The sequence below is a fragment of the Rhinoderma darwinii genome, chromosome 5, assembly GCF_050947455.1.
Source record: "Rhinoderma darwinii isolate aRhiDar2 chromosome 5, aRhiDar2.hap1, whole genome shotgun sequence".
Lineage (NCBI taxonomy): Eukaryota > Metazoa > Chordata > Amphibia > Anura > Rhinodermatidae > Rhinoderma > Rhinoderma darwinii.
Window position 1 is genome coordinate 146,887,856 of NC_134691.1, and position 20,005 is coordinate 146,907,860.

Here is a 20,005-nt window from a genome sequence, read left to right on the forward strand (position 1 = left end):
ATTGTAAATGTACATAATGTATCTAAACATAACCATTTAAAATAGAATACAACAGAACTACATGGAGAACACTTGGGCTGCACAGCTAAGCTATGTATAGGATAAAGAGATTACGAAGGCCTTGTCATTTCACCAAGGGTTAGGACCTCCTTTCATAATCTCTCAGATTACTTATCAGCACTCTTGTTGTTAATGCTTCTACTCAACTGAATTCAGGAACGGTGCCACCACTATTTCATCCTAAAAAGGGAAATCTTTTGCCTCAGACGGGTACTAGAGGCGAACATAATACCCAATACTTCAAGGCTTAAGAATGGAGGTGCAACAACAGGAGGATTGAAAAACTGCAAACTTTTAAAATTGGAGACTTCTCAAGGGCAGTGAGCGGCAATGCCTATTCAAAATAATAAGGTGGCCATCGAAGGGCAGGCGAACTTCCAGAAAGTAAGGAATGAATGCAGTGCTGTAGTGGATGCACTGAACAAGGTATGCAATTATTATTGCTCTTAATACTAATAATACTGCATACATTTTATAGCAATATTAACATGAATGATTTTGTATGCTATTATATTAAATAGTTCTTCTTAGGGCTATCACTTAGCTGCCTTTAATTCTTATATTGTTTTGCGACTTTTTGTTATACTGTACCTGTTGACAAGTGCTCAATGTCAGTACAAGGATAAGTGCTGCCTACTGAATGAGAGGAGACAGATGACCACGTAGTTGGACAAGAATAGAAACATGGTAGGATTATGTGTAATTTGTGATGCTGATGGTGAACGCACAGCTTCTCTATTTTATGATACATGAGGAGAAACTGACATTTGTTCATACAATTCAGATTTTTTTCATAAAGGAAGAAAGCATGCATTGCTATTATAAGAGTATGTTCCTTCAAATAATAAATGTATACAAGTTGCTGCATGAGAATAGTCATCATACATTTAGTTATACAAGGCCTAATACCTGCAAAACTATTGGTCTGTGATTTGTTCACCAAGTACCAAACACTGACCACAGTCTATGACAAGCCTCATAAAAATGAATCTTCTGGTCAGGATGAATAATATGTGTCAACTTTAATGATAAGATCATAAGGTTTTGCGTGTTAAGTTTTACAGTTCATGTGAAAACTTTATAGCTCAAAAGATCAATGACCCTTATGTATAAAAACAAATAAATGAAGATGTTGCTTATAGCAGCCAATCAAAATCTGAGTTAAAACGCTTTCAGTGCAAGTTCCAAAATTAAATAAGCCATCTGATTGGTTTCTATTGGGGATTGTACGACTTTTTGACTGCAGTAATTTTTAGACAAGGACAATTATTTTCTTCTATTGTAATCATTTACAAATCTGTCCTTCCTTACCTTTTCTCTTATCTCAATATATCCTGAGATGTGTGGCGTGAGATGACTGTCTTTGAAAAAATACATGATTTTCTGATACTCTGTCACGAGATGTCTATGCTATGTGTCTATGTGTGGCCACCCAGTTGTTGGGATGTGAGTTTCAGCCTTTCAAGGGTTTTATTAGCATGTCGCAATATTGTATTGAGTTCAAACAAAACTAAGGGTGGTCACATCTGTATACAGTATGCCACTTTTGCACAACTAATTTTCCATCGAGGTAAACCTCTTGATTTCCTTTTTTTTTTTTTTGTTCTTTTATTTTAAATCTTACTAATTATTTATAATTATGTGATTTTGTCAAATTACTTTTGAGCCTGTGAAAATGGATGGACTATGTAAAAATTGCTGTAATACTGAAAGGTTAATGCAATATTTTTGTTAAACCCCTTGAATTAAAGCTGAAAGTAAAGTCTACACCAATCACATCTTGATTGCTTTGTGTCAAGAGCTGTAGCAGATTTGGAGTCCAGTGGCTAAAACGTTCAGGCAGGAGGGTGCTAATAGCTAGAGTAGTCAACTAACAGTCCCGGTTCGGTACAGATAAGCGGCAACAGTCCAAGTTCTGTAGACAAAAAGGCAGCAATAGGTTAAAGAGTGAGGCCCCATGCACATGACTGTAGTTTTCTTCTGTAATTACGGATACATAATTACGGATAAAATTGTGTACCCATTAATTTCTATTGGCCACAAATACATTTTGACGGATGCCGTAGAAATGATCCACAAAATATAGAACATGTCCTATTCTTGTCCGCAATTGTGGCACAGACTTGCCCATAGATGTCTATCCGTATTTGTGGAAAGTAAAAACCGTTATAGTTGTGTGAATAAGGCCTAAGGCAGAAGGAACTAGACTACAGGCAGGAAGCTCAATAGTCTGGTAATCAGGCAGTGCAAGGAATCCAGAGAGGTAGGAATTCAGAGAACCTGGACGGTAGATTCAGCAGTGGGATGTCCAACATTTCAGATGGTTCAATGTGAAGAGCCACTTCCTGGGACACTGGAGTTTCTGTCTTTAAGTCCTGACAGAACTTCCCTTCTTCCAGGAGGTCCTAGGGGCTGGCGTGTTAGGATATCTCTTACGAAATTATTTTGTAAGCCTAGAAGCATAAACATTGTTTTCGGATTCCCAAGAATTTTCCTCAGAGCCATAACCTCTTCCACTAGATGAAGTACTGTAACTTCTTCTGATAAATTCTGGAGTCCAAGATCTTTTCCCCAATATATTCTTCATCACCTTGCGCATTCACTGGTGGTGGGACATTATCATGTATAAATAGATAATTCCATTTGTATTTTTTTATATTAATTAAGCCTCTTTTTTATTTTATCAATGGGAAGGTGGTAGCCTGCTACAGACATTTGGCAATTTCTGTTGGTGGCTCGTCGGACAGCAAACACCTGCGTGACGAATTAAGACGCACAAGAGAAAGGGCACAAGAGCTAGCGATAAGCAACAGGAATATAATAACTGCTGCTCTACGGGACAAACAGTTGAGCAAGGAAGATCGTCAGGTGTTGGAGCGACTATGGGTACAGTTTTCCAGTTGCTTGGAGCTTTTGCACAATGACATGTGCAAAGTGTTTGACTTGGGTCTGGCTGTTCCCCTCTCATCAACTCATCAACCAGCAATACAGACTGGTGCTACAGGTAAGCAGTTCACTGAAGATCATCCAACAGCTATGCTATATGAAGGAATAACATAGAGATGTAGAGGGAGAAAAATATGTTCTTTACTGTGTTTAGGATTAGAAGACTAATCACTTCTTCTACAGTCTTAATCACTTATGTGTAAAAATTTGCTTGAGTTATTTCTAAATTTATGCAGAATATGCTGTATTTTACATGTGGAGACCATATCCATGTAGAAATCATATATTCTCATTCTACTGATGAGAAATTGAGAGGCTTGTAAGAGTTACTCAGACTCATTACTGCCAAGTTTAAACTAAGGCTGTGTTCACACTACTGATTGGAGGTTTCATCACTTTTAACATCAAGAATAGTGCAGCATGCAGCATGCAGCGCTATTAATGTTGGCAAATCGACACAAAAATCTATGGAACCCCGAAAGATCCAGAGTCAATGGCGATCTGTTGGACCTGTCATACAACAGAGCTTGAACAGCTTCAGTTATGAATCAAAACTATGACGCACATGTAAACCTAAGGGTTAGGCCCCATGCACACGAACATGCTTTTGTGGCCGCAATTACCCCGAGAATCCACAGGAGAATTGCGGCCCCATTCATTCCTATGGGGCCATGCACACGACCGTGGTTTTCACGGTCCGTGCATGGCCCCAGAGCCCGGACCGCAGATAGGATGGGCAAGCCTTATTACGGCCGTGTTCTGCGGTCCGGGCTCATTGAAAATAATGGCCGCGGCCATGTGCACAGCCCGCGATTTGCGGGCGGCTCGCGACTGTCGCTCTGTGGCCGGCCAACCCGGAAATCACGACCGTGCACATTGCTACGGTCGTGTGCATGAGGCCTAAGACTGGGGGAATGTTCACTTGTGGCGTTTTCGTAGCATGTCTTTCAAAATTTTATTTTGCAAGAATGACAGGAATTTTTTTTAAATAAAATTACAACTCTATTAGACATTTAATTGCCAAGGGTTTGTGACAAAACTGTTCCTCAGAACACTAATGCATTGTCAACAATATACATACACATTACAATAGTGTAATGTTTTGCTGTGATATATATTGAGCTTATGTCTGACTACTGCCCCAAGCAATACAGTGGGACGATGAAAGCTTAACTAGACCAGCTCTCTGTCAAAACTCATATGACTAATATGACTCAATTGTCCATCTGACAATAACTTCTATGTAGCAATTTATATATAACAATTGTAAATATTTAGCATTTACACTAAGACAAAGGCTATTTGCATATATTATGTTGCAAAAGTTTGGAAAATAAATCATTTAGATATACTGATATTTCCAAATCCCCAACTAATTCAGTATCTAAGTTAACCGGTTCACTTTGAAACATCAGGAGGACCACACACCATTTAGACAAGTTTAGCAGGCGTTAGTTTAATGGCTATAAATTATCTGTTGGGCTAGCGGCGTAATTTTTGCAGCATTTTTTTTTCTAACCAATGCAGGTTTATTTTCTTATCATTTTTTATACACATAATTTATTAAAATTTTTAATTTTTATAGTAATAATATAGTGTTAACCTAAAATAGACGTTTCAATTTTTTCCGTCATTGCCTACTGTCAAATTTGATGTATTACATGTTTAATTTTGGGTAATTAAGTCTCGGCTAGGGCTATGACAGCTTTTGGGGAGGCGTTATTTTGGGGGGTAGGTTATTTTTTCTGTATTTAGTGATTTAATTTTTTTGTGGGTTTTATTTACTTTTATTTTTATAGTCTGTCCCTCAATCATCAGAAAAAAACAATTGCACTTTTATAATGTCAACTGCATCGTGCTGCACATTAGGGGAAGCTTACTATATATATGTATAAGATTTTGGAACGTGTCTGTGGCAATTTTTGCCCATGGACGAGAGGGCCTTGCTTGCAAGCTATGTTCTTGTTCATCCCAAAGGTATTTGATGGGGTTGAGATCAAGGCTCTGTACAGGCCAGTCAAGTTCTTCCACACCAAAGTTACCCAACCATGCATGGACCTGGAGCACAGTCATACTGGAACAGAAAAGGGCCTTCCCCAAACTGTTCCCACAAAGTTGGACGCACACAATTGTGTAAATGTCTTGATATGCTGAAGCATTAAGATTTCCCTTCACTGGAACTAAGGGGCTTAGGCCAACTTAAAAACAGCCCCATAGTATTATCCCTCCTCCATCAAACTTTACAGTTGGCACAATGCAGTCAGACAGGTAATATGCTCATGGGATTCGCCTAACACAGACTGATCCATCAGACTTCCAGATAGAAAAGCATAATTCTTCACTCCATAGAACTTTACACCACTCGATCTGATGCTTGGCATTGTGCTTGTGCTTGGTGATGTAACACTTGCATGCAGCTGCGTGGCCATAAACACCCATGCCAAGAAGCTCCCGGCACACAGTCTTTCTGCTGATGTTAATGCCAGAAAAGGTTTTGAACTCTACACCTATTGAGTCAGCAGAGCGTAGGTGACTTTTATGCACTTTGAGTCTCAGCACTCGGTGACCCTGCTCTCTAACTTCACGTGGCATACCACTTCGTGGCTGAGTTGCTGTGGCTGATAAACTATTCCACTTTTCAATAATACCCCTCACAGTTGATCATGAAATATCTAGGAGGTAAGAAATTTCACGAACTGACTTGTTGCAACGGTGGCATCCTATTACAGTGCCACGCTGGAATTCAGTGAGTTCTTTAGAACAATCTATTGTTTCACAAATGTTTGTAAAGGCAGGATGCATGGCTAGGTGCTAATTTTTTTACACCTGTGGCAATGGGACCGAAAAAACACCTGAATTCAATGATTAAGAGGTGTGTATATATATATATAGAGAGAGAGAGAGAGAGAGAGAGAGATACACTTCCCATGAGCCAAGGCGAAGGGCTATCCTGTAAGAGCACCTCGTACTCTGATGGCATAAATGGAGCAGGCACTGTATGGCCAGACACGCCCCCCCCCCCCCCACCTTTGTATAGAGATGTGCATCTTTAAGTTCCAAAAAGAGTCACAGCACTGAGTTTTGTTGAACAAGTGACGTTGTTTTTTGTAAATAAAATTTTATCCTGTAAGAGCAGCTCCTACTCTGATGGCATAAATGGAGCAGGCACTGCATGGCCAGACACGCCCCCCCCCTCCCCCTTTGTATAGAGCTGTGCATTTTTAAGTTCCATAAAAAGTCACAGCACTGAGATTTGTTGAACATGAAATTTCTATAGAACTATGACAGTGAGATACTCACGAAATAACAGAATAAGAACATGCAGGACTGTAACATTATCCAATTTTGTATACATAGAAACCAAAGTAAGGTACATATACAGAGTATCTAAGACTGTACTATACAATACTACAAAGGCTAGTCAAGGGTTACGTACACTACCATTCAAAAGTTTAGGGTCACTCAGAAATTTCCTTATTTTGCAAGAAAAGCACAGTTTTTTTCAATGAAGATAACATTAAATTAATCAGAAATACACTCTATACATTGTTAATGTGCTAAATGACTATTCTAGCTGCAAACGTCTGGTTTTTAATGCAATATCTACATAGGTGTATAGAGGCCCATTTCCAGCAACCATCACTCCGGTGTTCTAATGGTACATTGTGTTTGCTAACTGTGTTAGAAGGCTAATGGATGATTAGAAAACACTTGAAAACCCTTGTGCAATTATATTAGCACCGCTGTAAACAGTTTTGCTGTTTAGAGGAGCTATAAAACTGACCTTCCTTTGAGCTAGTTGAGAATCTGGAGCAATACATTTGTGGGTTCGATTAAACTCTCAAAATGGCTAGAAAAAGAGAGCTTTCATGTGAAACTCGACAGTCTATTCTTGTTCTTAGAAATGAAGGCTATTCCATGCGAGAAATTGCCAAGGAACTGAAGATTTCCTACAACGGTGTGTACTACTCCCTTCAGAGGACAGCAAAAACAGGCTCTAACCAGAGTAGGAAGAGAAGTGGGAGGCCCCGCTGCACAACTGAGCAACAAGACAAGTACATTAGAGTCTCTAGTTTGAGAAATAGACGCCTCACAGGTCCTCAACTTGCAGCTTCATTAAATAGCACCCGCAAAATGCCAGTGTCAACGTCTACAGTGAAGAGGCGACTCTGGGATGCTGGCCTTCAGGGCAGAGTGGCAAAGAAAAATCCATATCTGAGACTGGCTAATAAAAGGAAAATATTAATATGGGCAAAAGCACGCAGACATTGGACAGAGGAAGATTGGAAAAAAGTGTTATGGACAGACGAATCGAAGTCTGAGGTGTTTGGATCACACAGAAGAACATTTGTGAGACGCAGAACAGCTGAAAAGATGCTGGAAGAGTGCCTGACGCCATCTGTCAAGCATGGTGGAGGTAATGTGATGATCTGGGGTTGCTTTGGTGCTGGTAAAGTGGGAGATTTGTACAAGGTAAAAGGGATTTTGAATAAGGAAGGCTATCACTCCATTTTGCAACGCCATACCATACCCTGTGGACAGCGCTTGATTGGAGCCAATTTCATCCTACAACAGGACAATGACCCAAAGCACACCTCCAAATTATGCAAGAACTATTTAGGGAAGAAGCAGGCAGTTGGTATTCTATCTGTAATGGAGTGGCCAGCGCAGTCACCAGATCTCAACCCCATAGAGCTGTTGTGGGAGCAGCTTGACCGTATGGTACGCAAGAAGTGCCCATCAAGCCAATCCAACTTGTGGGAGGGGCTTATGGAAGCTTGGGGTGAAATTTCTCCCGATTACCTCAGCAAATTAACAGCTAGAATGCCAAAGGTCTGCAATGCTGTAATTGCTGCAAATGGAGCATTCTTTGACGAAAGCAAAGTTTGAAGGAGAAAATTATTATTTCAAATAAAAATCATTATTTCTAACCTTGTCAATGTCTTGACTATATTTTCTAGTCATTTTCCAACTCATTTGATAAATATAAGTGTGAGTTTTCATGGAAAACACAAAATTGTCTGGGTGACCCCAAACTTTTGAACGGTAGTGTATATACATATATCTTTCCAATATACAGAAGTAAGATGTGAATACTAGGATAATAAGGAAGGAGGGGAGATGAGAGTAGAAAGGTCTCTTTGAGTAAATACCATCCAGTGACACCAGTCCCTATGAAACTTTTCGATGGCATGTGATATAATGGCCCATGAAGGAAAAAATTATTTGGTTCAGTAATTCCACCTTTGGTAAAGGAGGGTTACATTTTTACTTGTGCGCAATCATAAGCCTCGCAGCCGGAATAATATATGAAAGCACAGATCAACCATGCTGAGGCGTTTGTTCCAAACCTAGGAAGCATAAAGCAAGGCCTGTATATAAAGGGTTGTGAAATTCAAAACTTGTTCAGTAATTGAAAGCTATCCAACCAAAAAGTGTGCGCTACAGGACACACCCACCAAGCATGGAGGTAAGTACCCCTCATACGACACTCTCTCCGGCATAAGTCAGAGGCAGTAGAAGGCATTTTAGCATGGCAAACCGGGGTGAGATCCCAACAAAAAGCAATTTTACGCAACATTTCCCAGTGCACAGAACTTTTAGACACTCTCTTTACCCAAACCAGGGCTTTAAACCATTATTGGGAAGACGATCCGAGATCTAAGTCCCATTTGAACATATAAGAAGGTTTAATTGAAGGTGTATAAGTGGTAAAAAAAATAAATTATAAAATAAGGAAATACCTTTACCCTTAGGGATTTTATTAGTTTAGAACTGTAAGGCCTGACGGGCTAGGAGCGGGCAGAAATTGTAACATGTGATGTTGTTGATCATGCAGAGTATTTCTGTCTAATCTCCTTTCACCTCTGTAGTGACCTATAATATGAATACACTACGCTGTTTCAATCTGTATTACAACTGTATTACAGCCTAGTCATTGAAGAAACAGACTAACTGCACTTTCATCAAACTTTTCACGTCATAGAGATATATTAAAAGTTTGGATCGGTGGAGGTCCGACCCCCCACCGCTGCTGAAACGAAGGTGCAGAAGCTCTCGTATGTACACCGACAACAATTATTAGTATAGACTGCATCACTAATAATAGTTGATGACATCTAAAAAGTGATGGGCAAAGGAAAAGCTATCTGTATCTTCTTATAATGAAATAGATAAAATTGGGTCATATATTAACTATTTTACAACCTATAGGAGATAAATCACATTCCTATTACCCTGTTCGCAAACTGACTAGAGCAATTGAACGATGCCTTGCAAGACTGTTGCAAGATGCTTAACATTTGTATGCTGTTATGGGAGGTAGATGCTGGATTATCATATATTCTAGATTATTGGTCAGAAAACTCTAGAAAATGTACCTGTATAGGTAGAGAACCACAAATTGCGTAGAATATGCTATTGCTTTATTATTTCATTGTCTCATAGTTGGTTCTTTCTACTCAGTGCTCTGCTTTTGGCCTTGTGATATTCCAGATTATTTTGCAGTTTTGTGCCTTGCAATAAAGACATTTTACTTTAAAAATTTTGCTTCCATATAAGCTAAATACACCAATAGATTAATAAAATTCAGCATTTTCTATTGATTGTTTCTATTTTTCATGTTATAAATATATTCTTATGCTGTAAAATAAGAACAGCATTAAATGTGCCTAACTTAATAGAAGAATGTCAATTTCACTGAGTAATATCACAGTGGAAGTAAGAAAACCCTTGCATATATCAGATGCTGTTCTGCAATCTGTTTCTAAGGATAATGGATAAATAAGTTAAATAATGCATGAGCTTTATAGTTTCTATTAGTTTGGAGACCTATATTCCGAAAGCAGTTTTTTCATTTTTTACCAACATTTTGTTACAAAAAGAGTGGTTATAGCTCTGTGAACAGACTGTCTGTTCCTTTCTATTCTACTATTAATAACAGCTATAAAGATGTGCACTAGCCATCCTTACTGATCTGTGCTTTAAAAACAGCTTCAGATTTCTAAAGTACCTTTTATGTTCCAGGCAGCACTTCAGCTATTGCCTCCAGGGCACTGAGTGTCCAGAACATCAACTACAGTGATTCGCCAACTAACAAACAGAAATTGGAGCACAGTGAACTAGAAAAGGAAATTATAAAGGTGGACGAGATGATCACTGATATGGAATTAAAGGTTAATGTGTTAAGGTGGACTGTGGAAGCCACAGCAAACATGAATGATGAGGTTGATAACACTGATGTCTCCTCAACAGTACTGCTCTCTGTGGATGAAAGAGGAGACAAGCGTCAGTGCTGCAATGGAGGACAATTTATTGCGTCATTGATTCTATGTGGTGTTGCACTCGTAGCCGTTACCCTTTCTTCTGTGCTCTAAATGTGGTAAATGTGAAGTCACATTTTCAATGGAACACCTAGTAGACAATGTCTTTAGTGCAATAGGACTTAATAATTAAAAATGGATCTTCTTACAGTTTTACACCCAATAATAATTCTCTCTTACTATCTTCCTCTAGCCTCCCTTAGCACTCATAGGTGCTATTTTTATTTTTTAAATAAAATAATACTTTATGGTTAGTAATAGAATTTGGAAAACTCTGAAGCAATCCTCTATTCTAATCTATACATAATCTTTAAAGGGATTTTCCAGGCCATCAATAGCTGATGGGTCAGGGTCCGACTCCCGGGACCTCCACCGATCAGCTGTTGTGAAGGGGGTACAGCGCTCATACGAGTGCTGCTTCCCTTTAATTTCTACTTTCTACTCACTGTGAATCTCCGACACGCATTTAGCGTCAATTCACAGGTATTGCAGTCTTTTCTCCCATTGAAGTGAATGGAGGAAAAGCCTGTGAATCGCCGCTAAATGCATGTCGAGCAGGCAGGAATAAGGGGAAACAGCACTCGTACAAGTGCTGCACCCCCTTCAAAACATCTGATCGGTGTGATCCCAGGAGACGGACCCCGACCCATCAGCTATTGATGGCCTATCCTGAGGAAAGGCCATACATTTTCACTGTCTGGAAACCCCATTTAAGCTGCAAGAAGAAGAAAAACTTTGCTGTGCTGAATCCTCATTTGTCTTAAAAATAACATTTTATGAGATAAAAACCACTACCCTTTGTTATTAGCCATATATAAGGCTAGAATGTGAAGAAGCTACAGTGGGCAAATTGCCTTCCAATTAGTAAATAATGAAAAAAAAAGTCACATAAGGTGTTCACCACCAATTGTTCATATCTTATATAAGGGAGGGGAAAAAATGGGGAAAAGAGTAATGTGACTAGTGAGGAGTTATGTAAAAAAAAAATAATAATAATTACTGATGAATTAATTTAAAATTCCAATGTTATATAACCTATGAAGTACAGATGTCCCCTATTTCTGCACTATGAATGTCTAAGTATAACTAGAGCCTGTTCCGTAAGAAAACAAATTGCTAATTAGCAACATAAATGTGCCCTTATCTCAAAGTGGCTGTGCAGTGATCTAGAGGTTGTCTAAATCAATAAATCTATAAATTGGACTGCACAGGTGTTGATTAGGGAATGTGACCCTATATTATAAGTGTGTTCACTGTTCCCAAAAAACACTATTCGATTGCTGCTAATATGTGTGTATTGGAAATACAACTGGAGCCTGCTATGCAGCCAAAATCTCTTCACCGGGCTGTATCAAAGCCCGTAGGTGGAGATTGCCCCACCGAGTAGTGGTGGGATGCATTGTACGCAGCAATGTCGTCCGCATTCGGACACACATGGAAGCAGTATGAAAACTCGCGACAGAACCCAACGGGCTCGCCGCTCACACTGTGACAGCAGAGTTGCGCAGTGTGAGATGTGGTAATGCAATGGGCAGGAACCAGAGTGATGAGTATGAAGATGGATGCCGTCAACCAAGCTCTACGGAACCGGTGTCAGCGGCAGATGTGGAGAGCGGTGAGTGCGTACGCCTGTGAATTTAAATAACCCACATACACGGCTTGTAGAGTGGTTAATAGAAGATGTGCACCATACCTGTTCACCGGAGACGAGGGACATTAGTGCAGACTCAGAGAGGCTGACATTGGGAGGATTAAAAGCATATTACCATACACCCGACGTGCGTTTCGCCGGCAATTTGTTTTCTTACCGAACAGGCTCTAGTTATACTTAGACATTCATAGTGCAGAAATAGGGGACATCTGTACTTCATGGGTCATATAACATTGGAATTTTTAATTAATTCATCAATAAATATTTTTTTATTTTCTTACATAACTCCTCACTAGTCACATTACTCTTTTCCCCATTTTTTTCCCCCTCCCTAGAATGTGAAGAATACATCCAGCTAATCAGATTATCATAATACTATAGGTTTTTAAGACCTAAAGCCAGGGATGTGCTTATGAGGCCAACTGATGCAGCACATTTGTAAAAAAAAAATTTGGAAGCGGTTGTACAAGATATTTAATTTATAATGCTGTCTTAAAGGGGTTGTGCAGGGGTATAATACGTATATAATGTATGCAAAATGTTGTATTATGGAATAGTATAATGAAAGAAGCACAACTATACATCCATGCAACTGAAGCAATAAAATACTTGACTTGTTCTGTACAGTCTCTGCTGTGTTGTTTGCAATGTTCATGATGTGCACATAGAAATAACTACTAAGATAGCAGAAATAGTAGCTGCTATTGGGCCCAGATGCTGTGGTGAAGGCAGGGCTACAGGCACCTTAATGCATGATTTTCATGTAGCATAAACGCTGCTGAATTTCCGCAATGAATTGGATGGGAGTGGATGTAAGGGAGTGGATGATTTACTACTTACTTACACCCTTGAATGTAAGGACCTGACTGTGGGTGGTACAGCTCTGGACTAAAGTATTTCTGCATAGTCCTGTAATGGTAAAATACTGTACTATCAGAATTCTAAAACATCATTTACACACACACATACTGTACGCCAGGGGTCAGCAACCTTCCACACTCCAGCTATTGTAAAACAACAATTCCCAGCATGCCCTGACAGCCTTTGGCTGGTATAATAAAGCCTTTGGCTTGAAGTGCATGTTGGGAGTTGTAGTTTCACAACAGCTGAAGTGTCGAAGGGGGTTGACCCCTTCTGTATACACACATACATACTGTACACACACAGACACACATGAAACACTGTACACACACAGACACACTGGGGGAATTTATCAGCCTTTCTACGCCAGTTTTCTGGAATTGAAAAGTCGCAAAACAGCCAAAAAGGCGCAATTTGTGTTTATTATTTTAAGATTTAAGATATTATTGTACGATATGTCGGTGTGTATATTTGCTGCTGCAAATTCAACTGTACACCTGGAGCTGTGGTGTCTTCTCTCTTCTGACGCCAAGGTTGAAGGACCTGTGGGTGACGTCATCATTCCTAGCCAGCTTCTTTCACTGCAGACACAGCGTGATGTCACCCACAGGTCCTTCAACCTTGGCGTCGGAAGAGAGAAGACACCCCAGCTCCAGGCGTACAGTTGAATTTGCAGCAACATCACCATGTGCAGCTAAGCATAGTAAACTCCCTAGAGACGAGCATATTAACCTTTTGGACGCCTTTCAGCCGATGTATCTTCTTTGTCCGACGACAAGGTTGAAGGACTTGTGGGTGACGTCACGCTGTGTGTCTTTAGTGAAAGAAGCTGGGTGGGAACGATGAGAAGTGTATGATGCTGATTTGTCAGCGTCATACACTTCTATTCACAACGCCCAGTTGGTAAAAACACAATACACGCCCAGTTTGTAAAAACACAATACACGCCCAGTTGGTAATACGAGAAAAGACGCCCAGTTGTCCATTGAAAAGCTCATTTGCATAAATATCAAATTGCTCATAACTTTGCTGTTATCTACATTGCAGCGCCCATCACATTCAATAGGAGATAGGGATTTGATAATCTGGTGACAGAGCCTCTTTAAAGGGAATGTGTCCCTAGAAAATTTTTTTTTTTTAGTTAAACAGTTAGTGTATAAGTGATTAAACATTGTTCTAATTTTTTTAAAATTTTCACGAGTCAGGAAATATTATAAATTAGATTCTAATTTATAACATTTCCCAGTGCTGGTCACTAGATGGAGCAATTCCCAAAATTGCAGCATTGGCATGTGGTAAAGCAACCACATTGCTTTATGCTGCAAAATTTGAGAATACTCACTCGCTCTAGTGAGCTCTCAGAATCCCCCCTCCTTTATCCTGGCTAGTGCCAGGAGAAAGGAGGGGATTGAACGGTCAAACCTCCTACACTGTGTGTCGCCATTTTTTGAGCTAACACACAGTGTAGTAGGTTAACATACAGTAGTACAGATACTAGGAGACCCTAGCAATTGGCAGGTATATGTTGAATATAGAAGGAACAAGATGTGCCTAGAGCACATTGAAACCAATTTCCCAATTGCTAAACAATGTGGTTAAAATATAACTTTTATTATTTTGCTATTAAAGATGTCCATGGGGACATAACACTCAGCACAAACGGTTAAAATTAGTAGCCAATATTGCTTCAGCACACGCTCTGTATTCACTCGGTCTGCATGTGTTGCCAGACGGAGTGTAAAATACTCGGTTGCCAAGTCTCGTGTCAGCAGCTGCAGACTGCCGAGCTATAGTGGATACGATGTGGTATGCGTGCTCAGAATTGCCAAGCAGGTTAGGCTTTTTAAAATAATAGATTTAGCCCCCCCGACATGTTTCACTGTCAACACAGCGTCCTCAGGGGATCAAAACGGGGCTAGTGAGCACGCGTGTAGATTGTCAGTCCCTTTAAAAGTTTGCGATTATCCTCACACAGGGTTCACCTGTGTAAGAACCAATTGGAGCTCAGTACAAGGACCGAGCCTCCACAGTGAGAGATTGACACATGTATTGGCCAATATGTGAGCCGTATGTGTGACCAATAGGGCTGTGTTAAGTGCGCATGGGCACTAGCAGCACGGCTGGACTTAGTAAATTTTTTTGCTTTGACACTGTTTTCGGCGCCTGCGTACAAGAGGCACCGATGATCTTAGTCGATTTTCAAGATTGGTAGCTGCATGTGCGCATGTCTAGGCACTTAGAAAAAAGATCACTAGATGAATCTCTGTAATAGAGATATACCATCCAGTTTGACCACTATAAAGAAAGTATAAATAGCCTACCAGGATGCAGATCACGTTTACAGGTAACATGACCACGGACAGGCTTGGTTGAACGTCCAGAGATGACTTGGACAGTATCTGAAATAGGGGTCTGAGTGTGTTAGGAACATAATGGTACCGTATTCGCAGTCATATTTAACTAAGTACCCCGAAGTTTTGGTGCGCATGTCTAGGCACTTAGTGAATGCATCAGCAGGGAGTTCTCCTACCGATGGGGTACGTATTATAATAAATGCATATATTTTCTATATTACAAGTCCACCTATACTTCCACAAGGAATACGGCTCAGCCTCACTGTATTGGTTCAAGTAAAGGAAGGAGGGGAGAAGACCACAGGGACGGACAGTTAGTCCAATGGACATAATAGACTACTTGAATAGTCAATGTAGAAATATATTGTCTCTTTTTTCAAATGGAGATAAGCATTGGTCTTAATGACCAGATGACAGCTGTCAATATATATATATATATATATATATATATATATATATATATATGTGTATACCAATTATGGCATTAGAGATTAGGGCGATTATAAAAAGGCTGCAAAAGTGAATCCTTCATTTAGCCCATTTGGGCTTAGGGATCTGAGCCTATGGATCCATTTTGCTTCTTCTTGCAATAGTTTTTTATCAAGATTCCCAGCTCTGGGACCCAGCTTAACTTGGGTGATGCCCCAAAATTTAAGAGCATTGATGTTTCCTTGGTGGTGAAGTCTAATATGTTTAGAGAGAGGTGTATCCTCCTTCATATTGATCGTACTTTTGTGCTTCGAGATCCTTCTGCGGAGTTGTTGAATGGTCTTGCCCACGTATAATTTTGGGCAGGGGCACTGTGCGGCATAAACGATACCACTACTTTGACAATTAATGAATTGTTTTATGGTAAAGATCCTCCCATCAACTGGGTTGGAAAAGGTTTTGGTCGTCGGCATCAAAGGGCAAAAGGAGCATCTGCCACAGGGAAAGGAGCCCTGTATTGGGGGCGGAAGCCACGTTTTTTGTTCAGTTAATGGTCTCGAATAGTGACTATGTGTTAGATATTCGCGGAGGTTCTTACCTCTCCGATAAGTGATGTTGGGAATATCAGAGATTGTGTCACAAATGTCACTGTCTGTTAGTAAAATAGACCAGTGTCTCTTTAAGATATTTTTAATTTGATATGAGCAATTATCAAAATTCCCTATGCATCTTATGAGGGAAGATGGTTTATTAACAGCCGGAATGGATTTATCATTCTCCTTTTTTCCATGTAGCAGATCATCCCTCGATGTTGCCCTAGCCCTAGCATAGGCTCTATGCAGGGTTTTCTTTGGGTATCCGCGCGCGAGGAACTTTTTATATAGTGTATCTCTACATATGCTGCCTCTTCTATCCCCTCAGCGTCCCACATACCCACAACGGTGACACCCAGCACCCCATTTCCTGTGGGAAAACACACGGATGGCCCGATGAGGAATGTTGTGAACATGGGAAACGCGAGCTCCATAGTTTCAGTACCCACAAACACCTTTTCTGCGCTCCCTTTTTTAGGTCTGCACAACACACCATGGAGCCAGACCAAGTGACACACAGTGACAATCGTTTGTCAGATGATATGCAAGTAGTAAATCTTTCACAATTTGAACTTAGCTCACAGCAAAAATCACTTTTATGTAAAGGCCTATCATATACTCCCACTCCAAATTTTGATGAATTCACTTGGACCAAAGATGTCAATTTATTTGCAAGAAAGCTTGCCTTACATAAATATTTCAAGAACATATCGGATGATACTACTGCTTTTAATCATACTGAACTGACTACCTTACAGGCACTAGAAGAGCTAGCAAATGAAAATGAATACTCAGCTGATATGGCTACTGGCCCTTTCTCTACACTACGACCGAAGTCACGACTAACACCTCCTATATCGCAATATCCACATATCGATATATTTGTTAAAATGGTCAGTGCTGATCTGAAGAAACTTCAATCGCAAAAACAAAAGCTTCGAAGTAATCTCAGTAAATCGGAGAAAACAGCACTGGATGAACTTAGCAAAAACGAAGAAATTATATTCAAACCCTCTGACAAAGGGGGCAATATTGTTATTCTCAATCGTAAAGACTATGTCTCGATGGTCCAGACACTCCTTAATGATACATCTACATATAAGGTATTGGATGGTAACCCAACTGAGCGATATCTATCTGAATTACGTACACTACTGATTAATGCAAGGTCAAATGGAATAATATCACCTGAGGAATTCAAATCGATGTATAACTCAACACCTACTCTGGCGACTTTTTATGCCTTGCCCAAAATACATAAAAATGTCACACCAATACCTGGTAGACCAATTGTCTCCGGTAATGACAACTTAACGCAAGGTATCAGTACATACGTAAATGAAATACTGTCTTCCTTTGTCACAGCCCTGCCCTCGTTTTTACGAGATACAAAAGACACCCTCACCAGGATCCAGGGGACTAACGTCTCTTCCACTACACTAATAGCCACTATCGATGTTGAGTCACTGTACACCAATATCAATCACGATCTGGGTCTTAGTGCTGTCCGACACTTTTTGAGCACTAAGGGGACTCAGTTTCAGGCACACAACAACTTCACTGTATCTTTATTACAATTTTTACTCACACACAATTACTTTCTTTTCGACAATAAATTCTACCACCAACTTAAAGGCACGGCTATGGGCACTGTTTGTGCACCCACTTACGCAAATTTATTTTTGGGGTGGTGGGAGGACACTTTAATTTTTAATGACGATCTACTCCCCTTCACTTGTCACATTTCCTTCTGGGGTAGATATATAGATGACATCCTTATTTTTTGGGAGGGGGACACTGCTCTTTTCTCCGACTTCATGGATATCATCAACAATAATCATATTGGGATGAAATTCACCTACACTATACATACAAATGAAATTAACTTCTTGGACCTAAAAATTTCCCTGGATCCTGGTGGGGCAGTACAAACTAATATCTACAGAAAAGAAACTGCAACAAACAGTTTCCTGCATTGGGGAAGCTTCCATCCGCCGGCCCTCAAAAAAGGTATTCCTATCGGACAGTACTTGAGAGCAAAAAGAAACTGCTCTGAAGAAATCACCTTCCAATTAGAATGTGATACACTATATAAAAAGTTCCTCGCGCGCGGATACCCAAAGAAAACCCTGCATAGAGCCTATGCTAGGGCTAGGGCAACATCGAGGGATGATCTGCTACATGGAAAAAAGGAGAATGATAAATCCATTCCGGCTGTTAATAAACCATCTTCCCTCATAAGATGCATAGGGAATTTTGATAATTGCTCATATCAAATTAAAAATATCTTAAAGAGACACTGGTCTATTTTACTAACAGACAGTGACATTTGTGACACAATCTCTGATATTCCCAACATCACTTATCGGAGAGGTAAGAACCTCCGCGAATATCTAACACATAGTCACTATTCGAGACCATTAACTGAACAAAAAACGTGGCTTCCGCCCCCAATACAGGGCTCCTTTCCCTGTGGCAGATGCTCCTTTTGCCCTTTGATGCCGACGACCAAAACCTTTTCCAACCCAGTTGATGGGAGGATCTTTACCATAAAACAATTCATTAATTGTCAAAGTAGTGGTATCGTTTATGCCGCACAGTGCCCCTGCCCAAAATTATACGTGGGCAAGACCATTCAACAACTCCGCAGAAGGATCTCGAAGCACAAAAGTACGATCAATATGAAGGAGGATACACCTCTCTCTAAACATATTAGACTTCACCACCAAGGAAACATCAATGCTCTTAAATTTTGGGGCATCACCCAAGTTAAGCTGGGTCCCAGAGCTGGGAATCTTGATAAAAAACTATTGCAAGAAGAAGCAAAATGGATCCATAGGCTCAGATCCCTAAGCCCAAATGGGCTAAATGAAGGATTCACTTTTGCAGCCTTTTTATAATCGCCCTAATCTCTAATGCCATAATTGGTATACACATATATATATATATATATATATATATATATATATATATATATTGACAGCTGTCATCTGGTCATTAAGACCAATGCTTATCTCCATTTGAAAAAAGAGACAATATATTTCTACATTGACTATTCAAGTAGTCTATTATGTCCATTGGACTAACTGTCCGTCCCTGTGGTCTTCTCCCCTCCTTCCTTTACTTGAACCAATACAGTGAGGCTGAGCCGTATTCCTTGTGGAAGTATAGGTGGACTTGTAATATAGAAAATATATGCATTTATTATAATACGTACCCCATCGGTAGGAGAACTCCCTGCTGATGCATTCACTAAGTGCCTAGACATGCGCACCAAAACTTCGGGGTACTTAGTTAAATATGACTGCGAATACGGTACCATTATGTTCCTAACACACTCAGACCCCTATTTCAGATACTGTCCAAGTCATCTCTGGACGTTCAACCAAGCCTGTCCGTGGTCATGTTACCTGTAAACGTGATCTGCATCCTGGTAGGCTATTTATACTTTCTTTATAGTGGTCAAACTGGATGGTATATCTCTATTACAGAGATTCATCTAGTGATCTTTTTTCTAAGTGCCTAGACATGCGCACATGCAGCTACCAATCTTGAAAATCGACTAAGATCATCGGTGCCTCTTGTACGCAGGCGCCGAAAACAGTGTCAAAGCAAAAAAATTTACTAAGTCCAGCCGTGCTGCTAGTGCCCATGCGCACTTAACACAGCCCTATTGGTCACACATACGGCTCACATATTGGCCAATACATGTGTCAATCTCTCACTGTGGAGGCTCGGTCCTTGTACTGAGCTCCAATTGGTTCTTACACAGGTGAACCCTGTGTGAGG

At 40.1% G+C, this 20,005-nt stretch overlaps 1 protein-coding gene across 1 annotated transcript; it reads left to right on the plus strand.

Annotated features, from left to right (window-relative positions):
• The first annotated feature begins 390 nt into the window (after nt 1-390).
• On the plus strand, nt 391-10,423 carry LOC142652746 (regulator of G-protein signaling 9-binding protein B-like). Its single transcript, XM_075828418.1, has 3 exons — nt 391-486; nt 2,755-3,064; nt 10,033-10,423. Exons 1-3 carry the CDS (start codon nt 391-393, stop codon nt 10,380-10,382), a joined length of 756 nt encoding a protein of 251 aa, XP_075684533.1. The 3' UTR covers nt 10,383-10,423.
• Nucleotides 10,424-20,005: the final 9,582 nt, after the last annotated feature.

Excerpts from the sequence above, each read along its gene's own strand:
- LOC142652746 (XM_075828418.1), top strand. The coding sequence starts at position 391 with ATGCCTATTCAAAATAATAAGGTGGCCATCGAAGGGCAGGCGAACTTC. Across the intron at positions 487-2,754 it reads TAGTGGATGCACTGAACAAG|GTGGTAGCCTGCTACAGACA; the intron begins GTATGCAATTAT and ends ATCAATGGGAAG. Across the intron at positions 3,065-10,032 it reads AATACAGACTGGTGCTACAG|GCAGCACTTCAGCTATTGCC; the intron begins GTAAGCAGTTCA and ends TTTATGTTCCAG.